Source organism: Urocampus carinirostris, chromosome 2 (assembly GCF_059441175.1).
Source record: "Urocampus carinirostris isolate Australia breed hairy pipefish chromosome 2, RoL_Ucar_1.0, whole genome shotgun sequence".
Lineage (NCBI taxonomy): Eukaryota > Metazoa > Chordata > Actinopteri > Syngnathiformes > Syngnathidae > Urocampus > Urocampus carinirostris.
In genome coordinates this window covers 32,451,864-32,475,649 of record NC_142350.1, presented here as the reverse complement: position 1 = coordinate 32,475,649, position 23,786 = coordinate 32,451,864, and the positions used below count along the sequence as shown (strand labels likewise).

Here is a 23,786-nt window from a genome sequence, read left to right as displayed (position 1 = left end):
TATAGGCTATCATTCGGAGCACTCAACATACTATTGTGTTGAAATCACTCAAAAGCCTACAGGAAACTGGTGTGACCGGGTTCACACACAACCAGATGCATAATGAATATGTGAGCCAGGTTTAGTCAGAGTATAAAAGGTGCTGAATTGGATTTCCACTAAAAAAATAACCACAATGAGACATATTTTCCATTGCCATCAACAACAGACACACAGAGCCAATTCTCTAAATAGTTTACAGAACTCGCAAAAGGCACACAAGGAGACAAAACTGCAAACATGCAAGCAGAGAACAAAACCATACAGTGTTGCGAAAAAGTATTGCCCCGTTTCCTGATTTCTCGTTTTTTTTGTATAGTTATCACTCACAAAGGTTTCAGATCATTAAACCATTTTAGTATCACGCAGAGACAAACCAGTGAAATAAAAATGCAGTTTTGAAACGTTGATTCCATTTATTAAGGCACCAATAAAATAAAAACTGGCTTATGCGAAAAAGCCAAAGACCCTTAGCTTAATAGCTAGTTGGGCCACCTTTGGCAGCAATATTAGAAATCAAACGTTTACAATAATTGGTAAAGAGTCTTTTACAACACTGTGGAGGAATTTTGGCGCACTGTTTGCAAAAGTCTTTCAAACCTGCCATTTTTGAGGGTTTTCTAGCATGAACTGCCAGTTTAAGGACACACCACAGCATCTCAATTGGATTTAAATCTGGATTTTTATTTGGCCACTCCAGAACCTTAATTTTGTTTTTTTTAACCATTCAGAAGTGGACTTGCTGGTAGGTTAGGATCATTGTGATGCTGCATGATCCAAAAGCGTTTTAGTTTGAGGGACGGACACTGTAGAAAGCATGACCTTTGGCCCTTTTGGAGGTCCAAAGCATTTTGTTTACAAAATGGCTTTTAGAGAAACTCAAAATTGAAAAAGATTTGAGTGCACTTCACGTCAGTTCGTCAAGCTGTTTTACGTATGTGTACAACTCAGACCGCAACGTTATTGACGTAAAGGCAGATACATCCCGAAAAGGGGCAGGGCGATTCTTTAGGCAATCAGAAAGCGGACCACAATGCACAGTGAAAATCCGCTAAATGGGAAAACCATGATAAATAAACTACGATAGAGCAAAAGATTATTGTGATTGTATTGGATACTCCATAACTCTTCTTTAGGTTATCAGGGCAAAGGCCAATTTTGAGTTCAGAAAAACAAGGGATATAAAAATGTTAATAATACAGCAAATTTGAAAGGCTACACAGCCAGTGAGCTCAGGAACTCCAATCGAATAATTCATACTTAATGTCTACTTAGTTTACTGCAAAATTTTAAAAAAAGAAAGTAAAAATCACGGACCTTTACTTCAGCTCATCATTTTTAACTCCCCTGAACCTTTTCCAGTACCCTGCTTAATTTCCTGGTCTTCATGGGCTGTCTGGGAATCAAAACATCAACAGAAATCCTGTCTTTCCTGGCCTACTTAGTTTGAGTCATACTTATGTCACTTTGAAGGATATTCATTTTGGACCTTTGGACCTTTAAAACTAAAAATTTACTGTTTCTAATCTGAGCCTCCAACAGAGCAGTTCGAATTAAACAATATTCCTGCTCATAACCTTGAATTAATGCTTGGAGGTTGAAAGTTTCTATCTTAATCTGCCACTTCACAACAAAACTCATAGTTTCTCAACTCAACCTACAATAGTGAGTAGGTTATATTAAACTCCGGCGAGGACTTGGGCAGATAGAAATATCTATACTGGAAGTGCTTAAGCCTTAAGGGATCAGTGACAAAAACAGACCTTGGATCAAAGGCATGATACATCTGATAGTTTGGTCACACATTACTGTCAGATAGTCAGTTACTGGAACAAGCACTGGCTAGTTCCATGTGCAGGTCATTAACAAGTACCATGATGATGATGGTAATGACAGAAAGCCCTGAACCTCCGGGAACAAGCACGCGAGTATCTTAATTTAATCCTGACAGGGACAATACTACATACAACCAACATGGACCCCAGAAATAATGTGCTTGCGATCACAGCGCATAAAATTAGCGCAGAAAAACCGCCAGGAACAAAAACAGTTTAATTACAATGACGTGCAGTCAGGGAAAACTGGTGAGGCTGTCTGTAACCTGTGATCTTGAATTAGAAATATATTAAGCGGTAATATTTATTCAGTGTTAAATTATTTCTCATTTAACTTTTTTTTTTAAAAAAATCGCTGAAACTTCACATTTACCGTTCAAATACTATTATGCGGGGTGGCAGTAGCTCAGGAGGTAGAGCGCTCGTCTTGGGATCAAGGGATCCCAGTTCGAATCCCGGCTCGTCCGGGTTACATGTCGAAGTGTCCTTGGGTAAGACACTGAACCTCCAGTACCCCCAATAAGCAGGTTAGCGTCTTACATGGCTGCAATACAAGGCCGCTATTGGGAAATGTGGAGCACATTGTAAAGCGCTTTGGGAAGTAATTGACTTGAAAAGCGCTATATAAATGCAGATCATTTCATTTCATTTCATAATATCGGGAAGGGAGATTGAAGATCTCCGTGCCTAGTGTCAAGGGGCAATAGTGAGACCATGACCGGTGATTCTGATTAAGCACAATCCATCGGGGCCAATCAATGGAAGTAGTATAAGAAAGCGAACAGCAATTCAAGTGCAAACATTTTGGTCACGTTGCCTTAAAAAAAAAAAAGTACTGTATTTTCCGGACTTTAAGGTGCACATAAAACCAGAAATTTGAAAGTGAAAATTTATAATCCTGTGCGCCTTACATACCTGAAAATACAGAGGATAAAAATTGAAAATGCATAGCTACAATTGATACGGCATATGGTAACTATTCTGCTTTTGAGAAACATATAGAGTGGTCTTTGAGTGCCCTCCTGTGGTTAACATGTTAATTATTTGTTGCTAAAAGTAAACAAAAGAGAAGCAAATCGCAAATCCTTTCTGGTTGTTTTGGGCAATAATCGTCCGTAATTATTAAATGTACTGTATTCTGATTACTTGAATGAAGATTTTTGAATACGGTCATGTTTTATATGAAATTATTTACTCTTGTTTGAATTGTTGTTAGCATGTCTTAGCATAGCTTAGAATGCATCTGTATAGTTATCGAACTAACTAACTGAGTTTTTTTGTACTTTGTTTTTAATTTTACGGCAACCTTATAAGTGTAAGTGTTAAGACCATTGTCCGAATAAACGGCAACTAAAGGAAATATGTCTGGTTATTCGGGATGTGATTAAGTATTTGTTGAAAAATGCGGCACGTTGGATTAAAAACAGCACAGAAACCATTTATAAATAAATTAGTTAATTTGATGGTGAAACCAGATATCATAATGTTAATTTATGTTCTATAAAACAAAATATCTTAATTTAAATGTATTTATGAATTTTCAACCTATGCTCTAACTGTACTTTTAATACCAGGTATCGAATACATATCACAAACGACTGTTTTTAAGTGGTGTTCCTAATATTCCGGTGTGCTTTAAGAGAAATATATGGTACACCTTGAAATTAAAAGAGTTTTCTGAACTGGACTATGTCAAAGCAGAAGATGCTAAATGACATATCTTGCATGGAAATTATCAATAATCTGTGGTCTATGCGGCCCTTTAAGACTCTTTGTGATTAAGGGCTGTCCAAATAAACATGACTTGACTTGTTCAAAACAAGCAGCACATATGCTTAGCATGTTAAATGTTGCCAATCAAATGATGAATAAGCTGTACAGTAGGTTCATTTATTTAGAGATCTGACTGTACCTCACCAGACATGAACCGCACAGCAGGTCACTGGTAAATTGGACTTACATATATCCCGGTGGAGGGTTCTCTAGGCGGTAGCGACCCAGGACTGAGCACAGGTGAGTTGGCCGGACTGCATAACTCAGGGAAAGGGTTAGGGATGGCAGGGAGAGACGATGTCCTTAGTTGCTGCTGCTCCTCTCGTAACCTCCTTGACAAAGGGAAGAGGAGGGTGAAAAGCTAGTATATTTTCCGGTACAATCTCCTTTTTAATCTAATTCTCTCTCTATCTCAGTTTACTGTTCTTGCAGAATTAAAAGAAAACTTGTCAGATAACATTCCAAACAGTGAACTACAGCAGTGTTTTTCAAACACTCTGAGCCAAAGCACACTTTATTTCAATACATAATCTCAAGACACACCTTTTGTCGAAAATGTTAAAAAAAACATTTTGCTGCACCACTTTCATGGTACAGTGGTACCTCTACTTACGATTGTTTAAAATACAAAGGTTTCAGGTTACAAAATACCTGAACGGGAAAATATAGCCTCTAGTTACAAAGGTGTTTGGATACGTGGTCAAAAATAAGTACGTGCTGCAATTACCCACTCCCAGTGTTTTCCCGAACGTAAACAAACTGGCTATCGATTGAAATATACCTGGCAACCCATTGTGCATGTATGCTCCCAGCATGCTCTTTGTGTCACTGTCAGAGTTCAGAGCTCGGAGAGAGAAGGAGAAAGTGTGGTTCTGGCAAAATAGCGCAAAGGAGGATGCAGCAATCATTCAATCAGCCCAAATTAAAGACAAGTCTCGAAACTTGTGGAAAGTAATCGCCTGGAAAAAGCGTTGACAAGTATGGCTATCTCTATGTCTGCCTCGCGCATTTTGGATGGATTGTCAAAAGCTGGCAAAAGCAGACATCATTGGATCAGTTGTTAAAGAAAGGTAAATGAATATTTCTATTATTTTCTTGTTTTTCTTAACATTTGTGGTCACCATGGCTTCGGACGGGTGTCGGTGATCCCAGGCTCAGGAGCTTCATGAGGCTCTTTCGGGCTTTGGAGTGTTCAAAAAATGTTTACAAATTGAAAGAAATGGGGGAGGAAAATATATTTTTCTTTTAATATAGTTTCTATAAGAGGACCAATATTATGAAAAAACACTGTTAATGTTTTCCAATTCTGTAAAAATGTGGAGAATAAATATGACATTTCAAAGACTTTGGCACATGCCTCCTTCGCTTCTTTCCTCTTCCGTGTCGCCTTTGTGAGAGCCAAGCTTTGCAGACCCAGGCTCCGGAGCAGAACAAAGTAGCGTTTTTTAATACTTTTATTATTTCTGTTATTGCTCAGGCCCGGGAATGGCTGTGTTGGTTTATTTTCGGAAGGAGAGAGAGTGAGAGAGGGAGGATGCTGCTGCCTTTAACCCATGCCTTGACTTGTTTGACCATTGCACAGAAATCAAACTGAAATTGTTTCAAATTGAATGTATTAAACTTTATCTTTTCCAACGGCGCTTGGTTTATTTTTTTCAATGCATGCTGGTTTTAATTCCACTCTTTTTGTTGTCCATATAGGGGGGCACGTAATGCATGTTCTATATGCATTTTCGATTCCTCAAAATAAAAATGACATAAAATTTCCTTAATGCGTTTCCCTAATTTTATCAAAGGATGAAACTAAACCTGAACCTAATTAATTAATCAAGTAATTAATATTGTCATGAAATTAAACACAAGGCAGTATCCTACAACAAAATAGTCTGGTGGTGCATCATTTCCACATGATGTGAAACATAGTCATTTTGATAGTAGCTAATACAGCTAACAAAGATAAAACCAACATGTATTGCCTACATTATAAGACTTATGTAAGGCTTTTGATCTTTTGCGGCTTCAGACAAATTCCTTTTTTTGTCCAATATGGCTTTTTTACATTTTAGGTTGCTGACAAAAAAAATCATGCCAATATTTATGATGTTTGCTTCCTTCCAGCCATCAGTCGAGTAACTGTAACCTTCATCCACATCAGTAGTTGGCAGCAGATTACAACGTTTTTGTATGCGCTACTAATCAGGCAACTTGGCTTAGGAGGTAACATAGGTTTTTTTTTAGGAAAATAATTTAGAACTTTGTTACTCTGCCGCCATCTCTTGGCTTGTGTCATCATTGCAGCCTTAGTCAGCTCATTCATGTTGCACGTGCAAGTACGTGCATTTCTCTTTATTAGGGTTTGGGTTGGTGTTTGGATTCGCTTAGAAACAAGTCTTTACTTACTTTCACCATTTCAGTGCCACATAGAGAATAGGAATTTTGAAAAAACCTACAGGACGAGCACGTTGTCAATTTTTACCATTACCCCCACAATTCTGTCCTCTTACCTTGTGTGTTCTGCGCCGAACAGCACTGTTCAAAGTAAGATAAAAGCAGATAGTCAGAGGGCGGCAGTAGCTCAGGAGGTAGAGCGCTTGTCTTGGGATCAAGGGATCCCAGTTCGAATCCCGGCTTGTCCGTGTTACATGTCGAAGTGTCCTTGGGAAAGACACTGAACCCCTAATACCCCCAATAAGCAGGTTAGCGTCTTACATGGCTGCAATACAAGGCCGCTATTGGGAAATGTGAAGCACACTGTAAAGCGCTTTGGGAAGTCATTGACTTGAAAAGCGCTATATAAATGCAGATCATTTCATTTCACTTCAGACTGGAAAACAACAGTATGAGAGAACTCAGTTGGGATTTGTTAACACGTACTTGATAGAGAAGATATTTATCTTTAAACTTTTTAAGCATAACTCAAACGGCGCACCCGACCTCTAATAATTTTGCTGCAATTTGGGATTTTAAAAACATCTTTTGTCCATTTTAAAGGTTTATACAAAAATTATCTGGTAGTGGAACAACTTTAAAAAAAATACACTATAATCCAATTATTGTCTGTTTTTAGCAAAATTTGTAAATCAAATCAGATTTTCTTTCTTTGATATATTTATTATTTTTGCAGCAACATCCTAAAAAGCTTAATTCAAAAAGTTATTGAATACAGCTGCCTGATTAGTAGCGCAGACAAAAAAAGTTGTAATCTGCTGCCACCTACTGATGTGGTTGAAGGTTACAGTTACTCGACTGATGGCTGGAAGGAAGCGAACATCATAAATATTGGCATGATTTTTTTGCAAAAATAAAATTGAGCAATTTCTTGAGGCACACTGAAATGAAGAACACTACTAAAAAACATTGTAATGTGTTTTATTTGGGGACAATCTGATTTTATGCTATATGTTCATGTCAATTATTTTAATTTTTTTCTCTCTCAGGAAGACCGAAATAGTTTGTGGCCTGTGGAAAACGTGGGCCAATAATAAGTAAATCTCAAACTAGAATTACATGAAATCAAAACATTATGAAGGGATTGATATGGTAATAATCCTAGCAAACATTTAGAATAGACAAGAACTTGCGTCCTACTATAGTGGATGAGCTACACAATTTAGTTTCTTTAAGAGGAAAGCCACCTGGCATCGCACAGTGAGAAGAACCGTTTATCACAAAAAAATAAACATTGCAACTCATCGCTGGAGAGATGCGAGGCTGCCTTCAAGCAAGACCCCCTAAAAGTCAGCATAAAGGTGCAGTCGCCGTTGGCGCACCATCACTCAGAAGAATCGACAAACATGTATTTCAAACTATAAAACAAAATATATTTTACACTTAGACAGTGTTATGGATTAGTTTTAGATGTTTTGTCTGTTATTTCTGTATGGCAGGCCTATAGCTAAAACACACTTAACTCATTCAGTACCATAACGTATGTATACGTGTATAAATACAATTTAGAAGAATTGTCCCGCGACGCTACTGACGATAAGCGGTGCTGAAAATGAATGGATGGATGTCCCTGAGTGGCAAAACGTAAAATCACATTTTAATTTTTTTGGGGAAAACTATTTTGCACATGTCTGCATGAATGTGATCCCTACGGTGACCGAAATCATGTGATCATGTCACCTGAAACATCGGGGTCTGAAAAGTTCTTTCATCGTTCAAGCCGAAGTTCAGTGTTCTTGCAATGAAATGTTATTATGCAGGCAAAGTACCCTTGTGTTTATGGAAAGCATTCTTTAGACATTAGAGGTATCACAAAAGGCTAAAAAGCACCAAATTGAAATTCTTGCTTTCCAAAAAGTATTTTTTCCAGAAGTTTTTGTGAAAGTGAGTATTTTCAAGAAACTAGCAATGTTTAACTGTCGTGTACTAAACAGTGGTAAAAGCAAGAAACATACTTTTTCCTCATGGAAGAAAAAGGGTTCAAGCCTTCTTTTGTAAGGTGGCTATATAGCTACAGAAACAAATGTTCAGTAGGCCATCAAAAATGATTCAAAATGGCAAAAATTGCCTGGCACCTGCTCTTCCCATTTGAGATAAACATTTGGCATTGAATGAGTTAATAATTTGTCCGTTTTCAAACCTCCAATTATGTTTCATGAGCCAAGACACTTGTAACAGGTCACCTCATTGTGCTATGTATTACAATGGTGGTTCAAATGTCCAACTTGAGAGCAACTTGAGATAAATATTACTCTGTTATCTTTTTAATGCTATACCAGTAATATCTATATTTTGGCCGACATCTTGCAGTTCAGGGTGAAGGGTGAGCCAAAAGCACGGTCTTATCAGTCTGTGAAATATCCATACATGGTCAAATTGCAGATTGTTTGCGTTTACTTCAATCATTAAAAAAAGGCATCATGCCACGTTAAGGTGATTCTTTTGATGTTTTTTTAAATTAATTGTATAGAAATAATGTATTTTCCGCACTATGAAGAGCACCCGATTATAAGGCGCACCCCCCAAAATTGTCTTTTGTCATATATATTTCGTAGATATTGGGCATCTCCATTACCTGACTCTAAGGCGCATGGAACTAAAACTGCGGTAAAAACTACCATATTCATTCACGTATAACAGTTGCGCATTTTATACATTTACATTAAATAATAATGTAATGATTGATTAATTGAAAAATGTTGCTGACCAAAATTGCCAAACATTGTATGCAAAAGGAATCGAACCCGGATCGCAGCAGAGAGAGCGTCAAAATTAACAGACGAAAAGGCATTTGATTTTATTTCATTATCACAATAACAACTCTTTGGTGTAGCTGATGATGAATCAAATACTTCGCTTTTTTAGACATTTCAGAATGCCTCATCTGTATCATCTTGGTCTAGTCGAAATGTTTTTGCACTCTCACCACTGTGACCCGGGTTTGATTTCAGTTGCATAGAATGTTTGCATATGTGGTTTTGGTCAGAGATTGCAAAAATACGGTGTATACTTTGATATATCGTGTAGTAACGCACATGAATAAATATTGTATGCGGTTCCAATTTTATCCATGGTACTTTTTGTTTTTAAGCCCTCTATTTCCGGTTATAAGCCTTACTTTCAAATAACTGGCTTCTCTTGGGTTTTAGGTGCACCTTATAGTCCAAAAAATATGGTACTTATCCCCAAAAAGTATAATTTTTCACACTTTTAAGTACTGTAAGAGAAATCGTCAACCTTGTTCAATATGGCAAATGTTAAATAATTCTGCAAATTATTCATTATTTTTGTATCTTTAGTAAATGGTCTGCATTTATATAGTGTTTTTCAATTCAATGAAGACCTCCCAAAGCACTTTACAATGTGCTTCACACTTACCCATTCACACACACACACTCACACACCGATTGGCAGTCAGCCATGCAAGGCGCCTACCTGCTTATTGGGGGCATTTGGGATTCAGTGTCTTGCCCAAGGATACTTCGATATAAAACACGGAGGAGCCGGGAATCGAACCTTCTTTAAACAAATGTGCCATATTGAACAAATTGGCTCTTTACAAATATCATTTAAAAAATACACTGAATCAATAAAACGACAATTAAAATGAGCAAAATGATCTGCTAATGGTATAAAAATCTTTTTTTGTACACTAATAAAACATTATGATAAAAAATAAATGGGTTTTTAGTTTACATTGATAACAAATTTGTATATCCCAGGTAAAAATGCGTTAAAATAGTAGTGTTTGAACCCTATACTGTGGCTTCAAGTGACCAATTATTGGTCTTTGTTATTTGTTGTTATGAGACTGATGTCAAGTTTTCCTATTATAAATCCGATAAATTTTAGTCTGCTAATTATTTTGCATCCCTAAGTAAAACTAAACGATTTATCGAATGTTGCAATACTAACTTGAAAAGGTTATGCTGGTTTTCAATTGAATTATGACTTGCCACATTTGATAAGGACCATGATTCAGCTTTCTGAATAGTGCAAAACGAATGTAACCTAGGGATAACAAGACCCGCTGACACATGTAAAATCCGTCCAGGAGGGGAGATTGGAAGCTCTTTTTTTGAATCGTGCCCAAGCTCATGTCTGTTTCTGTCTGATCTAGCCATAATGAACAGAATCCAAGGCAGGAGAAATCATAAACCCCTTCAGCCTGTTGGCTAATTTTCTGAAATATTCATCACACATCAATATTGAATAAGACATCTCTTTAAAGCATTTTTTTAAAATTAGGGACACGCACGATAAGCTTGTGGCTGAGAAGAGGAATGATGGTTTGACAGCTGATCATAAACTTTTCAGGATTTACATATTTTGGTGGCGCTGCAGAATAGTGCGCTCGGAAAGCCATTGTGGGAGAGAGACTCGCTTTTCGACTTTCTCTCTGCCTCTATCGTTTCTCTGTAGAACCCAGCGAGTTCAAAAGGGAGCGGGCCTTTTGATGTCTTCCCATCTGAGCTGGAGAACGGGGTTATCCAGGGGTCAGCGCTGAATAATAAGAACTTCGGGGCCCAAGTCTGCGCTTGTGTGTGAGTGCTTGTGAGAAAAAGCAAGAAAGCGAGAGTCCTTAAAGACAGAATTCTCCATTACCTGATCATTTCGTCTCAAATAGTCCGAACAGGGGTAATTATTAAGGACCGCTTGGCAGTGAGTTTATATGATAAAGCCTCTAATGAAGACCTCAGGGAGACAGCTATGACTATTTAATCTGAGAAAGAGTCTTATGCTTGATGATAAAATTAAGAAGTTGACCTGTTGGAGTTGTTTGAGACAAACAGGCCTCGACAAAGAGAAAAGGGCGTTGAGAGGCTGCAGATAGAAAATTAGAAGGACTTAGTAAACTTTTGTTCGAAAGTTTGTGGTCGCTTACAAATGTCCTCTTGCATACAAGAAAGTCACTTATTAAATTAATGGATTGATATTATCGTATTTTCTGGAAAATAGGGCACACCTAGTAAACAAATATTTGCCACAAATGGGCAGGTGGGCCTTATAATCCAGTGTGTGCCTTATAGGTCGGAAAATATGGTAAATTAAATAGGAAACTCATAACTACAATGAAATGCCTTGCGACTGGCTGGTAACCAGTTCAGGGCGTATCCTGCCCACTGCCTGAAGAAAGCTGGGATGGGCTCCTAGTGAGGGTAAGCGGTGTAGAAGATGGTTGGATTGAAATATTCTCCTGGACACTCAAGATAAGGAAAGACATCACACTATTTTGAATTTACAGACAGAACAGTAGATGACTGTACAAAAAACCCTCACACTGTCAAATTCTAAATCTCTTCTGAAAGCCCTCACTTGAGCCCTTCCTTTTTATAAATCTCCGAGATTACAAAAAGCAGATCCACCCTAAAAATGTGGGTATCAAAGAAAAGCAACATGATTGGCTGATAGCGCCAAGGATGTAAACCAGGGGTCAGGATCATATGGCTCACCAGCCTTTTATGGCTTTTTTATGAGTACATATGGCTTGGAGATAAAATAGAACTCAGGCAATTATTAAATGCATTGACACATGTTGAGCAGATTGACGCACGTACGAATATAAAAGAATACTGACTGCCCAAAAGGGTCGGTCCAGTATATATAGGACGGTATTTTAACTACTGTTCACAATCAGTGTAACTCCAACAGACCACGTTTTGGCAGTAAAGCACAAAATAATCCTTTATATGGAAGCTCATTAAAAAATCTATGGTCATTATTAAGACACCTTATAATGAAAACTGAATGAACAAACTTTAAAAACCCAAAAGCTCTAGCAAAGCACATATACTAATTTGACTGGATTACTGGAAGAAATGGGCAAAGCAAAACACAGGGCACATGCACTCATTTTCCTCTTCACCCAGCGTCGTCTGGTATCCTTATTTGCAGTATTTTGTGACATTTGTACTTCAGAACTTTGTTCGCACCTTGCTTTAAAATCATTATTTTGGACAGAAATGTCAATCAAAATATGCCTCAACAGTCTTAAGTAACCGCGGGGGATAATAATTTTAAGTGGTATGTTTCTATCGATATGGGACACAGGCTCTGTGTTATATTTTTTCATAGATTTTATTAAATCATCAAACGTCAGGCATTGAAATAAAATGTGCTGAAGATTTACCTTTTGTCAGGAGAACAGGTATGGAGTTTTTCTTGAATTTTGTCTGAAAATATTTTTGCTTTAACTGCACTTTGGGCCAAAAGGTTTACAACCCTGATATAAATATTGCACAATAGTCAAAATAATGAACAACAGTGAAGAATAATAGTCGAAATAATGAGATCGCATCCTTTGCAATCTCCTTTGCAGGTGTCCAATAGTAAAAACAGAAAAAACAGTGATGAAAGCATTGATATATAACTAGTGTTAATACACGATTCCAAAATGATATGATTTATGAACAATAATAAGTTTCCGTTATTTTCTGATTTTTTTTCATGCAACCTTAGCCATAACAGTAGTTTTAGTTTTATGCACCTCATAGAGTCATATATTTGCAAATATATTTCACAATTAGGGCAGCACGGCGGTGCAGTGGTTAGCGCGTGCGCGGCACAGTTCTGAGGTCATGAGATCGAACCTCCTGTGTGGAGTTTGCATGTTCTCCCCTAGCTTGCGTGGGTTTCCTCCGGGCACTCCGGTTTCCAAAAACATGCATGTCAGGTTAATTGCAAGAAAGGAGCCCTCTTGGTAGATTAGGCAGGGTTGTGTGCTCAAATGAAGAGAATATAGTTCACCTTTATTCAATTTGGAGGGGTTAAATTCCATGCACACTTAATATAAATTTGCATGTTTGCATTATTCAGATTAAAATCTCTTTAAAAGGCGTCATTTATTTCAGTCGTCTGTTTCTTTTTACCTTTTAGCCCAACATGATGGGGAAATGGTGAGAAATTAACAATTTAGCAAACAAGAAAACACATTTAAAAATTGAGATAGAGATTAAACATTTTATATCATACACCCCTTACTTCTACCAAACTTTTCTTTTAAAAACACTGCCTCTTCTGCACACATTATATGGAAGCCCAAGAGTGCCATAATCCAATTCATTAAATGGACATTCAATTAAAAAAACGACCTTAAAACTCATGTTTAATTGATGAAAACAGCCCTAGGTAATAGATAGTCTTTAGCCAAATATTTTATTTAAAATGTCATCATAATTACATTTTACAATGTTTACATTTTATAATCGCATACCTTTCATAATAATGTACTTTGATAAGGGCGTTTTGAAAGAAACGTACTTTGCTAAAATATGTAAAACTAGATGGATAACTGATGGATGTTATTAATCAACAGCGCATTGCCTTGTCGCTGCAGTATATCAATCATTTACTCTGATGCTTGAGAAGTGTGGTCTATATGTTAAAAGGCCAAGTATGTGACATGGAATATTTCTCACATGCATATGCGAACAACTCTTACATGCAATGCAGCAAATTTAACAGACTTTTATAGGATACATTTGAGCCTTCTTGTAAGATTTACGAGGAACAGAAGTAACCAACAATTTCGACAATGCTGAGCATGTTTGTGGGAAAACCCAATCCACAGGCTACTTTGAGCACTACCACTTCCTTGACTACGATTCAACCACCCACCCACAGCTCAGCAGAGAACAGCAACAACTGACCACAATGAAAGACTTTTCTTTCAACTTTACTTAACATTCTGTGTACAGGAAGTCCTCGATTTACAAACGGGTTCCTTTCCTACACTGGCAAAGTAGCCTTCAATTTCTGCAAAAGTCTGATTTAACCATTTTGAAATGTACCTCAGAGGTCAAAATACTTCATCCTTAAGACAATAATAGCATACCATATTTTGTGAACTATGAGCAGGGTTTGTACACATTTTTGATGGCCAAATTCAAGCACTTTTAAAGACTTTCAAAGCCAATTTTTCAAAGTCTCCAGTACCATTAAAAGAAAAATCTGGTGTGCTTCATATATTTTGCATAACCCAAAATAAGTTCGATTTTAATCTTGCGTGTGCATCTAACAAGACATTTAATTTCTTAGATCTTCAGTAAATTGCAAATATATTTGTTTTAAGACAAATTTCTCCCCATACACTGTAGGGTAATATATAGCTTACATTTTCATTTGCAGGAAAACTTGACCATAATTTTTCGCTTGGCCTATAAGAAATGTCCTATTTAGGTGTAGCATGCACGTGTCCTATTGGGCGCAACACGTAGTAGGCGGTGACGCGAATTGCAATCTCGGCTTCCTTGGCGGCGGCATTTTTAAGCCAACTTTATGATGCTGTCATTTTGCTTCGTTTAATACGTGGTTTGTCTAGACTGCCGAGAAGCATGCGGAGAATTTCAAGCAATTTCTTGACCTTGAAAACACAACATTAAAATTCAAGCATTTTCTCGGATTTCTAACACTTGTACAAACCCTGTACATGCATCGTTTTTAAAATAGTCAACATTTAATCAGTCTGGCCCTTGGCTTGAAGCTACATTTTTTATTTGGTCATTTCACCCGTTTGAGTTTGACACTCCTGCACTATTCTGTATTTTAGTGCAATCTGTACATTAAAAACACCTGCAGAACTAACAGGTTGGCACTTACCGGACAGCCAAGATGTGCATGGGTTGTGAGCGCCGTAGGTTGCCCTGGGTTAGGTCTGTGGACGTGGATGAGGGCGGTTCTGGTGAGGAATGGCAGTGGTGACCTTGCCGCAATTGGGAGTGTTGAATGGGCCGATAGTGGTTGTGGTGTTGCAGGGAGGAAGAGGAGGTCTGTCCGTTTTGAAGTAGCGATGTTGACTCAGTCTGCTGAGCGCTGCAGGTGGAGTATAAACTCTCCACTGAAGAATTCATGTCATTCACCAGGGCCTCCAAATCAACATCATCCTCTAGAAGACAGGATGACAGAAAACATTTGAAATTAATTTGTTGTTGATGATGCAAGATTTGAGCTCAATGAACACGTCAAGTACAATAATCTTCCAGGGATTCATTTGCCAAAAATCTTCATTTTCCTCATGCTGAGGTTTTGAGTTTATCCTTGCCCTTATGTAGGTTTTAGGTCAGGGAGCAGTGTAATAATAGTCTGTGTTAGCTTGTAGTCTGTGCAGCCCTTTGAGAAGACTTGTGATTAAGGGATATACAAATAAACATGACTTGACTCGATTGTTTGTAATATTAGTATGGCGTCACCGTGTTGTATGCTGGGAGCACCGCAACGGACAGGAAAAACTTACAAAGTAATCAACACAACACATAAGATCATCAGCTGCTCTCTGACCAGTCTAGAGCACATTGCTTGCTTACAATACCGCAGCAGAACCATCAACATTATAAAGGACTCTTTCCACCCCACCACCATAAACAAGGTAACAAAACTGAAAACATATATCTTGTGATTTATTTTGTTTTTATTTATGTTGCTGCAATATGTACCTTGAAAATATGCACCTTCCAACTTATTTGAGGATTTGTTATGCTGCTATATGTTATTGCAATTATTTTCATTGCACTATTGTCACCATTCACTGTTCTATTTCATTGCACTAGTATTATAAGTTTGGGCCAGTCTCTATCGGGGTGGCCAACCCGGTCCTCAAGAGCCGCATGTCCTGCATGTTTTGGAGGTTTCTCAGGTGATGCAAATTTTAAGATTGTTTGCAAGCTGTGCGGGAGCTTGATAATGACCCAGGTGATTGGGATCACCTGTATTTGAACAGAGAAACTCCAAAAACATGCAGGACATGCGGCTCTTGAGGACCGGGTTGGCCACCCCAGTCTATGCACTATGTTGTAAATATGTTTTACACCCATTTATCCTGACAGTCTTTTTTTCTCTTTATAGTCTTTATTACATGTTTGCACTAGAGTGCCATGTCTAATCTCATTGCATACAATATTTCACAACATTGATATAAATGACAATACAGACACTTAATAATTCCGTCCAAGATCACTATATACTCTCAATAGTTTTGAGCAAAAGCACACCTACTTTCATTTAACAATCTCAAGCCACACAGTCTGTCGAAAGTGCTAAAAATTATACCGTGTACCAGTTTTTTTTTTTTAAAGCTTAAATTATCATGTTTCCTGAACTAACAGTATAAAGTTTTATGGACACTGCGGCTCAGGGAGTAAAACTGGTTATTTATTAAAGGTTGAGAAGTTTGCTTTAATATTGATCTAACTATATTTTTTGGGTTGGCCATGGTCCAAAAATGTTTGTGTGTGTTTTTTGCTTTTTTTTCTCCCCCTTTTATTTTCTTTGTTATTGTATGAGTTAGTCTTGCTGTCGGTCACCCCTCTTGAGGGATATGACCAAAGTAGACCAAGGTAGGTAGAACTATATTTTAACCAATTCACTATTTTTTTATCTTGAATTTCTAGAAAAATAACAAGAAAACTATTTGAAATGTAAAATGAGAAAAATGATTCACAACATGCATACTTATATAGTATATAGTATAGTATGAAGACAGCAATGATAATGACAGTGAAAATAGTGATGTCCATCCATCCATCCATCCATCCATCCATTGTCTTCCGCTTATCCGAGGTCGGGTCGCGGGGGCAGCAGCGTTAAAAGGGAAGCCCAGACGTCCCTATCCCCAGCCACTTCCTCCAGCTCATCCGACGGGACCCCGAGGCGTTCCCAAGCCAGCCGAGAGACATAGTCTCTCCAACGTGTCCTGGGCCGCCCCCGGGGCCTCCTGCCGGTGGGACATGCCCGGAACACCTCCCGAGGGAGGCGTCCAGGAGGCATCCTTATTAGATGCCCGAGCCACCTCAACTGGCTCCTCTCAACGCGGAGGAGCAGTGGCTCTACTCCGAGTCCCTCCCGGATGACTGAGCTTCTCACCCTATCTCTAAGGGAGAACCCAGCCACCCTGCGGAGGAAACTCATTTCGGCCGCTTGTATCCGGGATCGAGTTCTTTCGGTCATGACCCAAAGTTCATGACCATAGGTGAGGGTAGGAACGTAGATGGACTGGTAGATCGAGAGCTTTGCCTTTCGGCTCAGCTCCCTCTTCACCACGACAGACCGGTACAGGGTCCGAATGACGGCAGACGCTGCACCGACCCGTCTGTCGATCTCCCGTTCCATCCTACCCTCACTCGTGAACAAGACCCCAAGATACTTGAACTCCTCCACTTGGGGCAAGACCTCCTCCCCGACACGGAGGGAGCATACCACCCTTTTCCGACTGAGAACCATGGCCTCGGACTTGGAGGTGCTGATCCCCATCCCGGCCGCTTCACACTCGGTTGCGAATCGCTCCAGCGAGAGCTGAAGATCACGGGCTGAGGAAGCCAACAGCACCACGTCATCTGCAAAAAGCAGTGACGCAATGCTGAGGCCCCCAAACCGGACTCCATCCCCGCCAAGGCTGCGCCTAGAAATTCTGTCCATAAAAGTTATGAACAGAATCGGTGACAAAGGGCAGCCCTGGCGGAGCCCAACCCTCACCGGGAACGAATCCGACTTATTGCCGGCAATGCGGACCAGACTCTGGCACCGGGCATACAGGGACCGCACAGCCCGGATAAGACTGTGCGGTACCCCATACTCCCGAAGCACCCCCCACAGGGCCTCCCGAGGAACACGGTCGAATGCCTTCTCCAAGTCCACAAAACACATGTAGACCGGACAGGCAAATTCCCATGCACCCTCAAAGACCCTGAAGAGTGTATAGAGCTGGTCCAGTGTTCCACGGCCAGGACGAAAACCACACTGTTCCTCCTGAATCCGAGATTCGACTTCCTGGCGGACCCTCCTCTCCAGTACCCCTGAATAGACCTTACCAGGGAGGCTGAGAAGTGTGATTCCCCTGTAGTTGGAACACACTCTCCGGTCCCCCTTCTTAAAGACGGGAACCACCACCCCAGTCTGCCAGTCCAGAGGCACTGTCCCCGATGTCCACGCGATGTTGCAGAGGCGCGTCAACCATGACACGCCCACAACATCCAGAGCCTTAATGAAGTCTGGGCGGATCTCATCGACCCCCGGGGCCCTGCCACCGAGGAGTTTTTTGACAACCTCGGTGACTTCAACCCCAGTGATACGAGAGCCCAACCCAGAGTCCTCAGGCTCTGCTTCCCCAGAGGAAGACGTGCCGGTGGAATTGAGGAGGTCTTCGAAGTACTCCGCCCACCGATTCACAACGTCCCGGGTCGAGGTCAGCAGCGCCCCATCGGCACTATACACAGTGTCGATGGCACACCGCTTCCTCCCCCTAAGACGTCGGATGGTGGACCAGAATTTCCTCGAAGCCGTTCGGAAGTCGGCTTCCATGGCCTCGCCAAACTCCTCCCATGCCCGAGTTTTTGCCTCGGCAACCGCCAAAGCCGCATTCCGCTTGGCCAGCCGATACCTGCCAGCTGCTTCCAGAGTCCCACAGGCCAGGAAGGCCCGATAAGACTCCTTCTTCAGCTTGACGGCATCCCTCACCGCCGGTGACCACCAACGGGTCTGAGGGTTGCCACCGCGGCAGGCACCGACTACCTTGCGGCCACAGCTCCGATCAGCCGCCTCGACAATGGAGGCGCGGAACATGGTCCACTCGGACTCAATGTCCCCCGCCTCCCTCGGGACATGGGCGAAGTTCTGCCGGAGGTGTGAATTGAAACTTCTTCTGACAGGAGATTCTGCCAGCCGTTCCCAACAGACCCTCACAACACGCTTGGGTCTGCCGGGTCGGGCCGGCATCTTCCCCCACCATCGAAGCCAACTCACCACCAGGTGGTGATCAGTTGACAGCTAATGACTAACATGATGAAGTGACTGTGCATCCACAGAAGATAAAAGACCGAATGGTGATGGGACCAAATAAGCATGTCTTCTACCCACTACCCTTTTTGATTTATCTTATTATTATTTTGCAAATCAATTTTAAAGTTTCATCAAAAAATTATCTGTTCAAGCTATCTCCCTGTACTACTTAATGAGCAGATAATTTCCATATACATCCGTTATCTGCAACCACTTATCCACACCATGTGGGGGTGCTGGAGCCCATCCCACCTAACTCCGGGCAGTGGGCAGGGGACACCCTGAACTGGTTGCCAGCAGGGCACACAGAGACAGACAACTCACTCGCCCATTCACACACAGGGAAAATTTGGACCGGCCAATTAACCTGACACGCATGTTTTTGGAATGTGGGAGGAAACCGGATTGCGTGGAGGAAACCCACGCAGGCACGTGAAGAACATGCAAACACCGCAAAGGAAGGTCGGTAGCTGGATGTGAACCCATGACCTCAGAACTGTGCTGAGGACGCGATAACCTATTTTGCTGCCATATACTGATATGCATAAATGTTGGTTACTCAGCCAATCACTTGAGAAAAAAACAAAGATACTGATTTTATTTTTTATTTTTTTTTGTGGAAATATACAAATCGATTTCCTGCAGCACATTAGTGTCCCGGCACACTGGTTGAAAACCACTGATGTATTTCACCTAAATCTTAATAGATTAAAATTGGGGGAAATGGAAACAGAACTTAAGAAATATTTCACAATCATGTATTTTCTCCTATTTTCAAATTGATGTTTACTATATTTACTTGGTTGAGGGTTTATTCAACTGGAATGGACCTTGGAGTAAAAATGGTCAAACAAATTATGAGTATTCTAATTATCATCAAGTAGCTGCATGGTTCATACTTTTAATATAAATGTATCAATAGGAAAAGTAAGTTCCTCCCTTCAAGGGTATTTCTGAAATAAACAAAATAAAATAGTATGCATAACGATTGTTTTAGTAAGGGTGGTCACTGGCACTGATACTAAAACCAGGTATTAGTATCAGTGCCAATTTCAGCTGTACTTGTAATAGTGACCGATTCCAGTATTGGCTGTCCTCTCAAAGACAATTGATGATTGCAACCCTGACATTAGATGAATAATAAACTACCATTAATGCAGAACAATATGTATTGTAATATTTTTTTTACAATTGCATTTAAAAAAAATTGAAAGAAAAAGTTTTTTTATTACAGTGGGGAAAAAACTATCACTGTCATAGTATCTGTATTGGTGACTACTTAGGGGAATAGTATTGGTTAGGAAAAAATGGTTTCCAACTTCCCTACAATGTGTTGCAAATGTACTTCGCATTTGCTCTTTAATAAACGTCACTTCCATTCGTTAAAGAAATAAAACAGCAAAGGCAAAAGAAAAGACTAAATAATGCTATTTACTTGGACTCATTTATGACATGTTCGTTGGGCATTTCAATAAATGAAAATTAAAAGTTAAACATTGACTTTACGCCATGTTCAATGTATGTAAAGGTAATTCAATGGCAACCTCTGATGGTGCCTGTATGCGCTTGACTGCTCATGCGTCTGCTGGCCACATTGCTTCTCTAGCATAGGTCATGGTCTCTACCTGGTCAATGGCTACATGAAAGAAATGTTTGCAATTGCACTTCTTAGAGAAGTGCTAGTGCTAGTATTGTGTGCGTGTGTTTGAGTCAGAGAGAAGGGTCAAAGGGGAATTGCTGACTTTGGATACTTGATCTTTTAGGTGCTTTCTTTTCTGAACAATTAGTCCTACGGCTGCGCAGTGGTGAGCCCGTGTTTGGCACAGTTCTGAGGTCATGAGATCGAACCTTCCTGTATGGAGTTTGCATGTTCTCCCCGTGCCTGTGTGGATTTCCTCCAGGCACTCCGGTTTCCTCCCACAATCCAAAAGCATGCATGTCAGGTTAATTGGCCGGTCCAAACTGTCCCTAGGTGTGAGTTGTCTGTCTCTGTGTGCCCTGCAACTGGCTGGCAACCAATTCAAGCTGTCCCCTGCCCACTGTCCATAGATAGCTGGGACGGGCTCCAGCACCCCCGCGACCCTACTGAGGATAACCAGGGCAGATAATGGATGGATGGATAGTTCTATTGCAATGGTCGGCAACCACCTGCCTGCGGACCACTACCGTGTCATGGGTGGTTTGGTGCTGGGCCGCACGGAAAGAAGAAAAACCGGTCTAATTTTTTGCTCATTAAGTTTATTCATGTATCCACACATTTTTTTACACCTGCTAAAAAAATAAAAGGTTCAAGTGCGCGTTATACCGAGGTATTGCAGTAGAATATCATCATAATGGAGATATGCTCTGACCTCATTTGTTTAGCTTTTGATGCAACAGTCTTTGTTTTCCAGAGGGAAGACAATACTGTAGTGTGGTATCTCTGTGGGTGACTTAACAGAATATATGCATTTCCTTTTTGTTTATACATATTTGATTTCATTTTATTGTAACCTTTTTTAAACATATTTTGTACACACTACGCCGGGGTTGAAAATAAAATGTCATTGGCATTTCATGTTAATGACAATAAAGACAATCTTGAATCTCAAAACGGGTGTGTTTTAACTTTATTTTAAACATAAAAAGTCAAAAATCAAAAACAATGGTTATAACGTGTCCAAAAAAGGAATAGAAAGAAGTAAATGCCTTTTTAAACCCACCCATTCGACTTCCCTAATGATTGTGTCTTAAAGCTAGATCTCCTGTGTATTCACATGTAACAAACAACTCACAAATTTACATATTTACATAGGTTCATATTACAATAGGGAAATAATAATAATGATATGTAAAAATAATAAACCATATTTCTTCTTCTTTTATATTTTGAGCTATATCTAGTGCGTTGTCTTCATTCAAAGTATCTTTAAACTTGCTGCTAAAGGGGGGCTGCCCCCTGGCAGGAGGACCATTCATTGCCGTGTCCCGATCGGTGCATTAAAAAGACAACCTACGGGACCATCCAGCATCAAAGCTCCCACTTGTCTGCCCTAACTACGAGTTGTTCAGTCATGTCCGTTTTGAGTTCCTATTAAAAGTTATCTCTATCTGATTGTATTTGTATTTTGTTTTTGTTTAGTTTTCACCATCATCCCCAACATATTTATTCATCTCATTCTTTTGTTTATAAATATTGATCTAGAATCTAGATTCTAGATTGTAATCGATTTGGATTGATTGATGGTTTAGATCCATTGAAACATTTGGGATTTTTCCACTTCTATTTCAGTTTCTCGATCATTTCATCGCGCTTTGGGATGTGAACCAGTTAACCTCTCAACCTTAAATCTCAGTAATCCCATAAAAGAAAAGCACACAGCGCTCAATACACACATACACACAAGTTACCAAAACACTAATTTAGCAGGATTTTCTCGACCGTGTACAAAATCTTACCCTGTGGGTAAATCTGCAGGGTACATGCGCCAACCTGCCCCAAACACTTTTCAACTCTCTGCTCTGAGGTTCACCGCAGAGGCATCCATCATATTCTTGGCGTCTGCTCAAAATTCACCGCGTGTATCCAACGTTCTGCTTTCTGAGGTCTTTAAAACCAGTCGTCAATTTTTTTCTTTTTTAAGGGGCAGAAATCTATCTTCAAAGCCCTTGTAAAAAACCTCCAGGCACATACAAATTCATGAAGTGAATTTTTCAACTGACTCTGGAAGCATTATGTATCAAAGTTTGAAAGTGAATTCTGGTTTAATTGCTTCATACTGTGAAAGTTTTATCTCAAGGGGTAAACTGGCCACAAAAACTTTGCACTTTTTAAATTACAATCTGCAATGGCGACTTTTGATAGGAAAAACAAGCCTGGTTCATGAATTCATGATCAAATCCCTGCAGCCGAAGCCCACCAATGCGGTGTAGATTGCATTTGCACCTCTGGGAGGAGACAAAAACAGTGGCAGAAGCTTTCCAACTCACCATGACCAAAAGCAGAACTGATATGAGAAGATTCTTCATTTGAATTCTTCATTTACATATATAATGTACACATATTTCTCATTTTAAATCGAAATATATTGCTTACTTGTATGTATTGCAAAACGGTAAATAGCAGGATCCTTTCAAGAAGTTAAAACATTATAGCAGGGGTGTAACACCCATTTTAGCTTCGGGGCCACAAAGCACTCCAGCGGGGCCGTACTTGTGGATTAGAGAGAAGGAAAGAGAGAAAAAAAGAAATGGAAAGAAATAGAAAAAGAAAGTGTGGTGGAGAACGTAAAAGAGAGAGAAAGAGAGAGAATGAAAAAAAAGAAAGTATTGTTTTTCTTTTTCCTTTTTTATTCCTTCTTTTGTTGGTTTCTTCTTGTATCTTTCTTTTTCTACTTTTTGTTCTTTTTTTCTGTTTTGTATTGTTCCTTCTTTTTTCTTTGTTTTTCCTTTGAGAAAAGGCTGGTCAAAAGAAGAAATGAGAAAAATAGTGCAGTTTGATCACTTTGACTCCATAATTTGTAATTGTATCCGTTTTCACTACAGTGGAACCTCGGTTCTCGACCATAATCCATTCCAGAACCCTGTTCGAAAACCGATTTGTTCGATCCCCGAAATCATTTTTCCCATTAAAAATAATGTAAATTGTTTTAATCCGTTCCAACACCCTGAATGTTTACCTTGAATGTTTAATGTAAACATAAAGCTAACCCAGGCTAATCGTACGTCCGCGTTATCGTAATCTTCCGTACGAAAGATTACGCTACCATGAACCTGTAAAAATAAAAAAATCAGGTCATTTACAAGTCATTTAGCACCGGGGTCTCCACAACAATTGGTGAGCGGTTCATTGGAAAGGGGGCTCCGTTCCAACACCCTCAATGTTGGGCTCCGTTCCAACACCCTGAATGTTTACCTGAATGTTCAACGTAAACATAATGCTAA

The 23,786-nt window shown here is 39.8% G+C and overlaps 1 protein-coding gene across 4 annotated transcripts in view; it reads right to left on the bottom strand.

The window, feature by feature from the left end:
- The window catches only part of LOC148371665 (growth factor receptor-bound protein 10-like), a 147,061-nt gene that overhangs the window by 56,719 nt on the left and 66,556 nt on the right, over window positions 1-23,786 (bottom strand). For all 4 annotated transcript variants that reach the window (XM_088326211.1, XM_088326210.1, XM_088326212.1 and 1 more), the window contains 2 exons: window positions 14,694-14,979; window positions 3,835-3,979 (listed from right to left, as the gene is read on the bottom strand). In XM_088326211.1, the coding sequence (XP_088182337.1) occupies window positions 3,835-3,979; window positions 14,694-14,979 (431 nt within the window). The remainder of the gene's footprint in view (window positions 1-3,834; window positions 3,980-14,693; window positions 14,980-23,786) is intronic.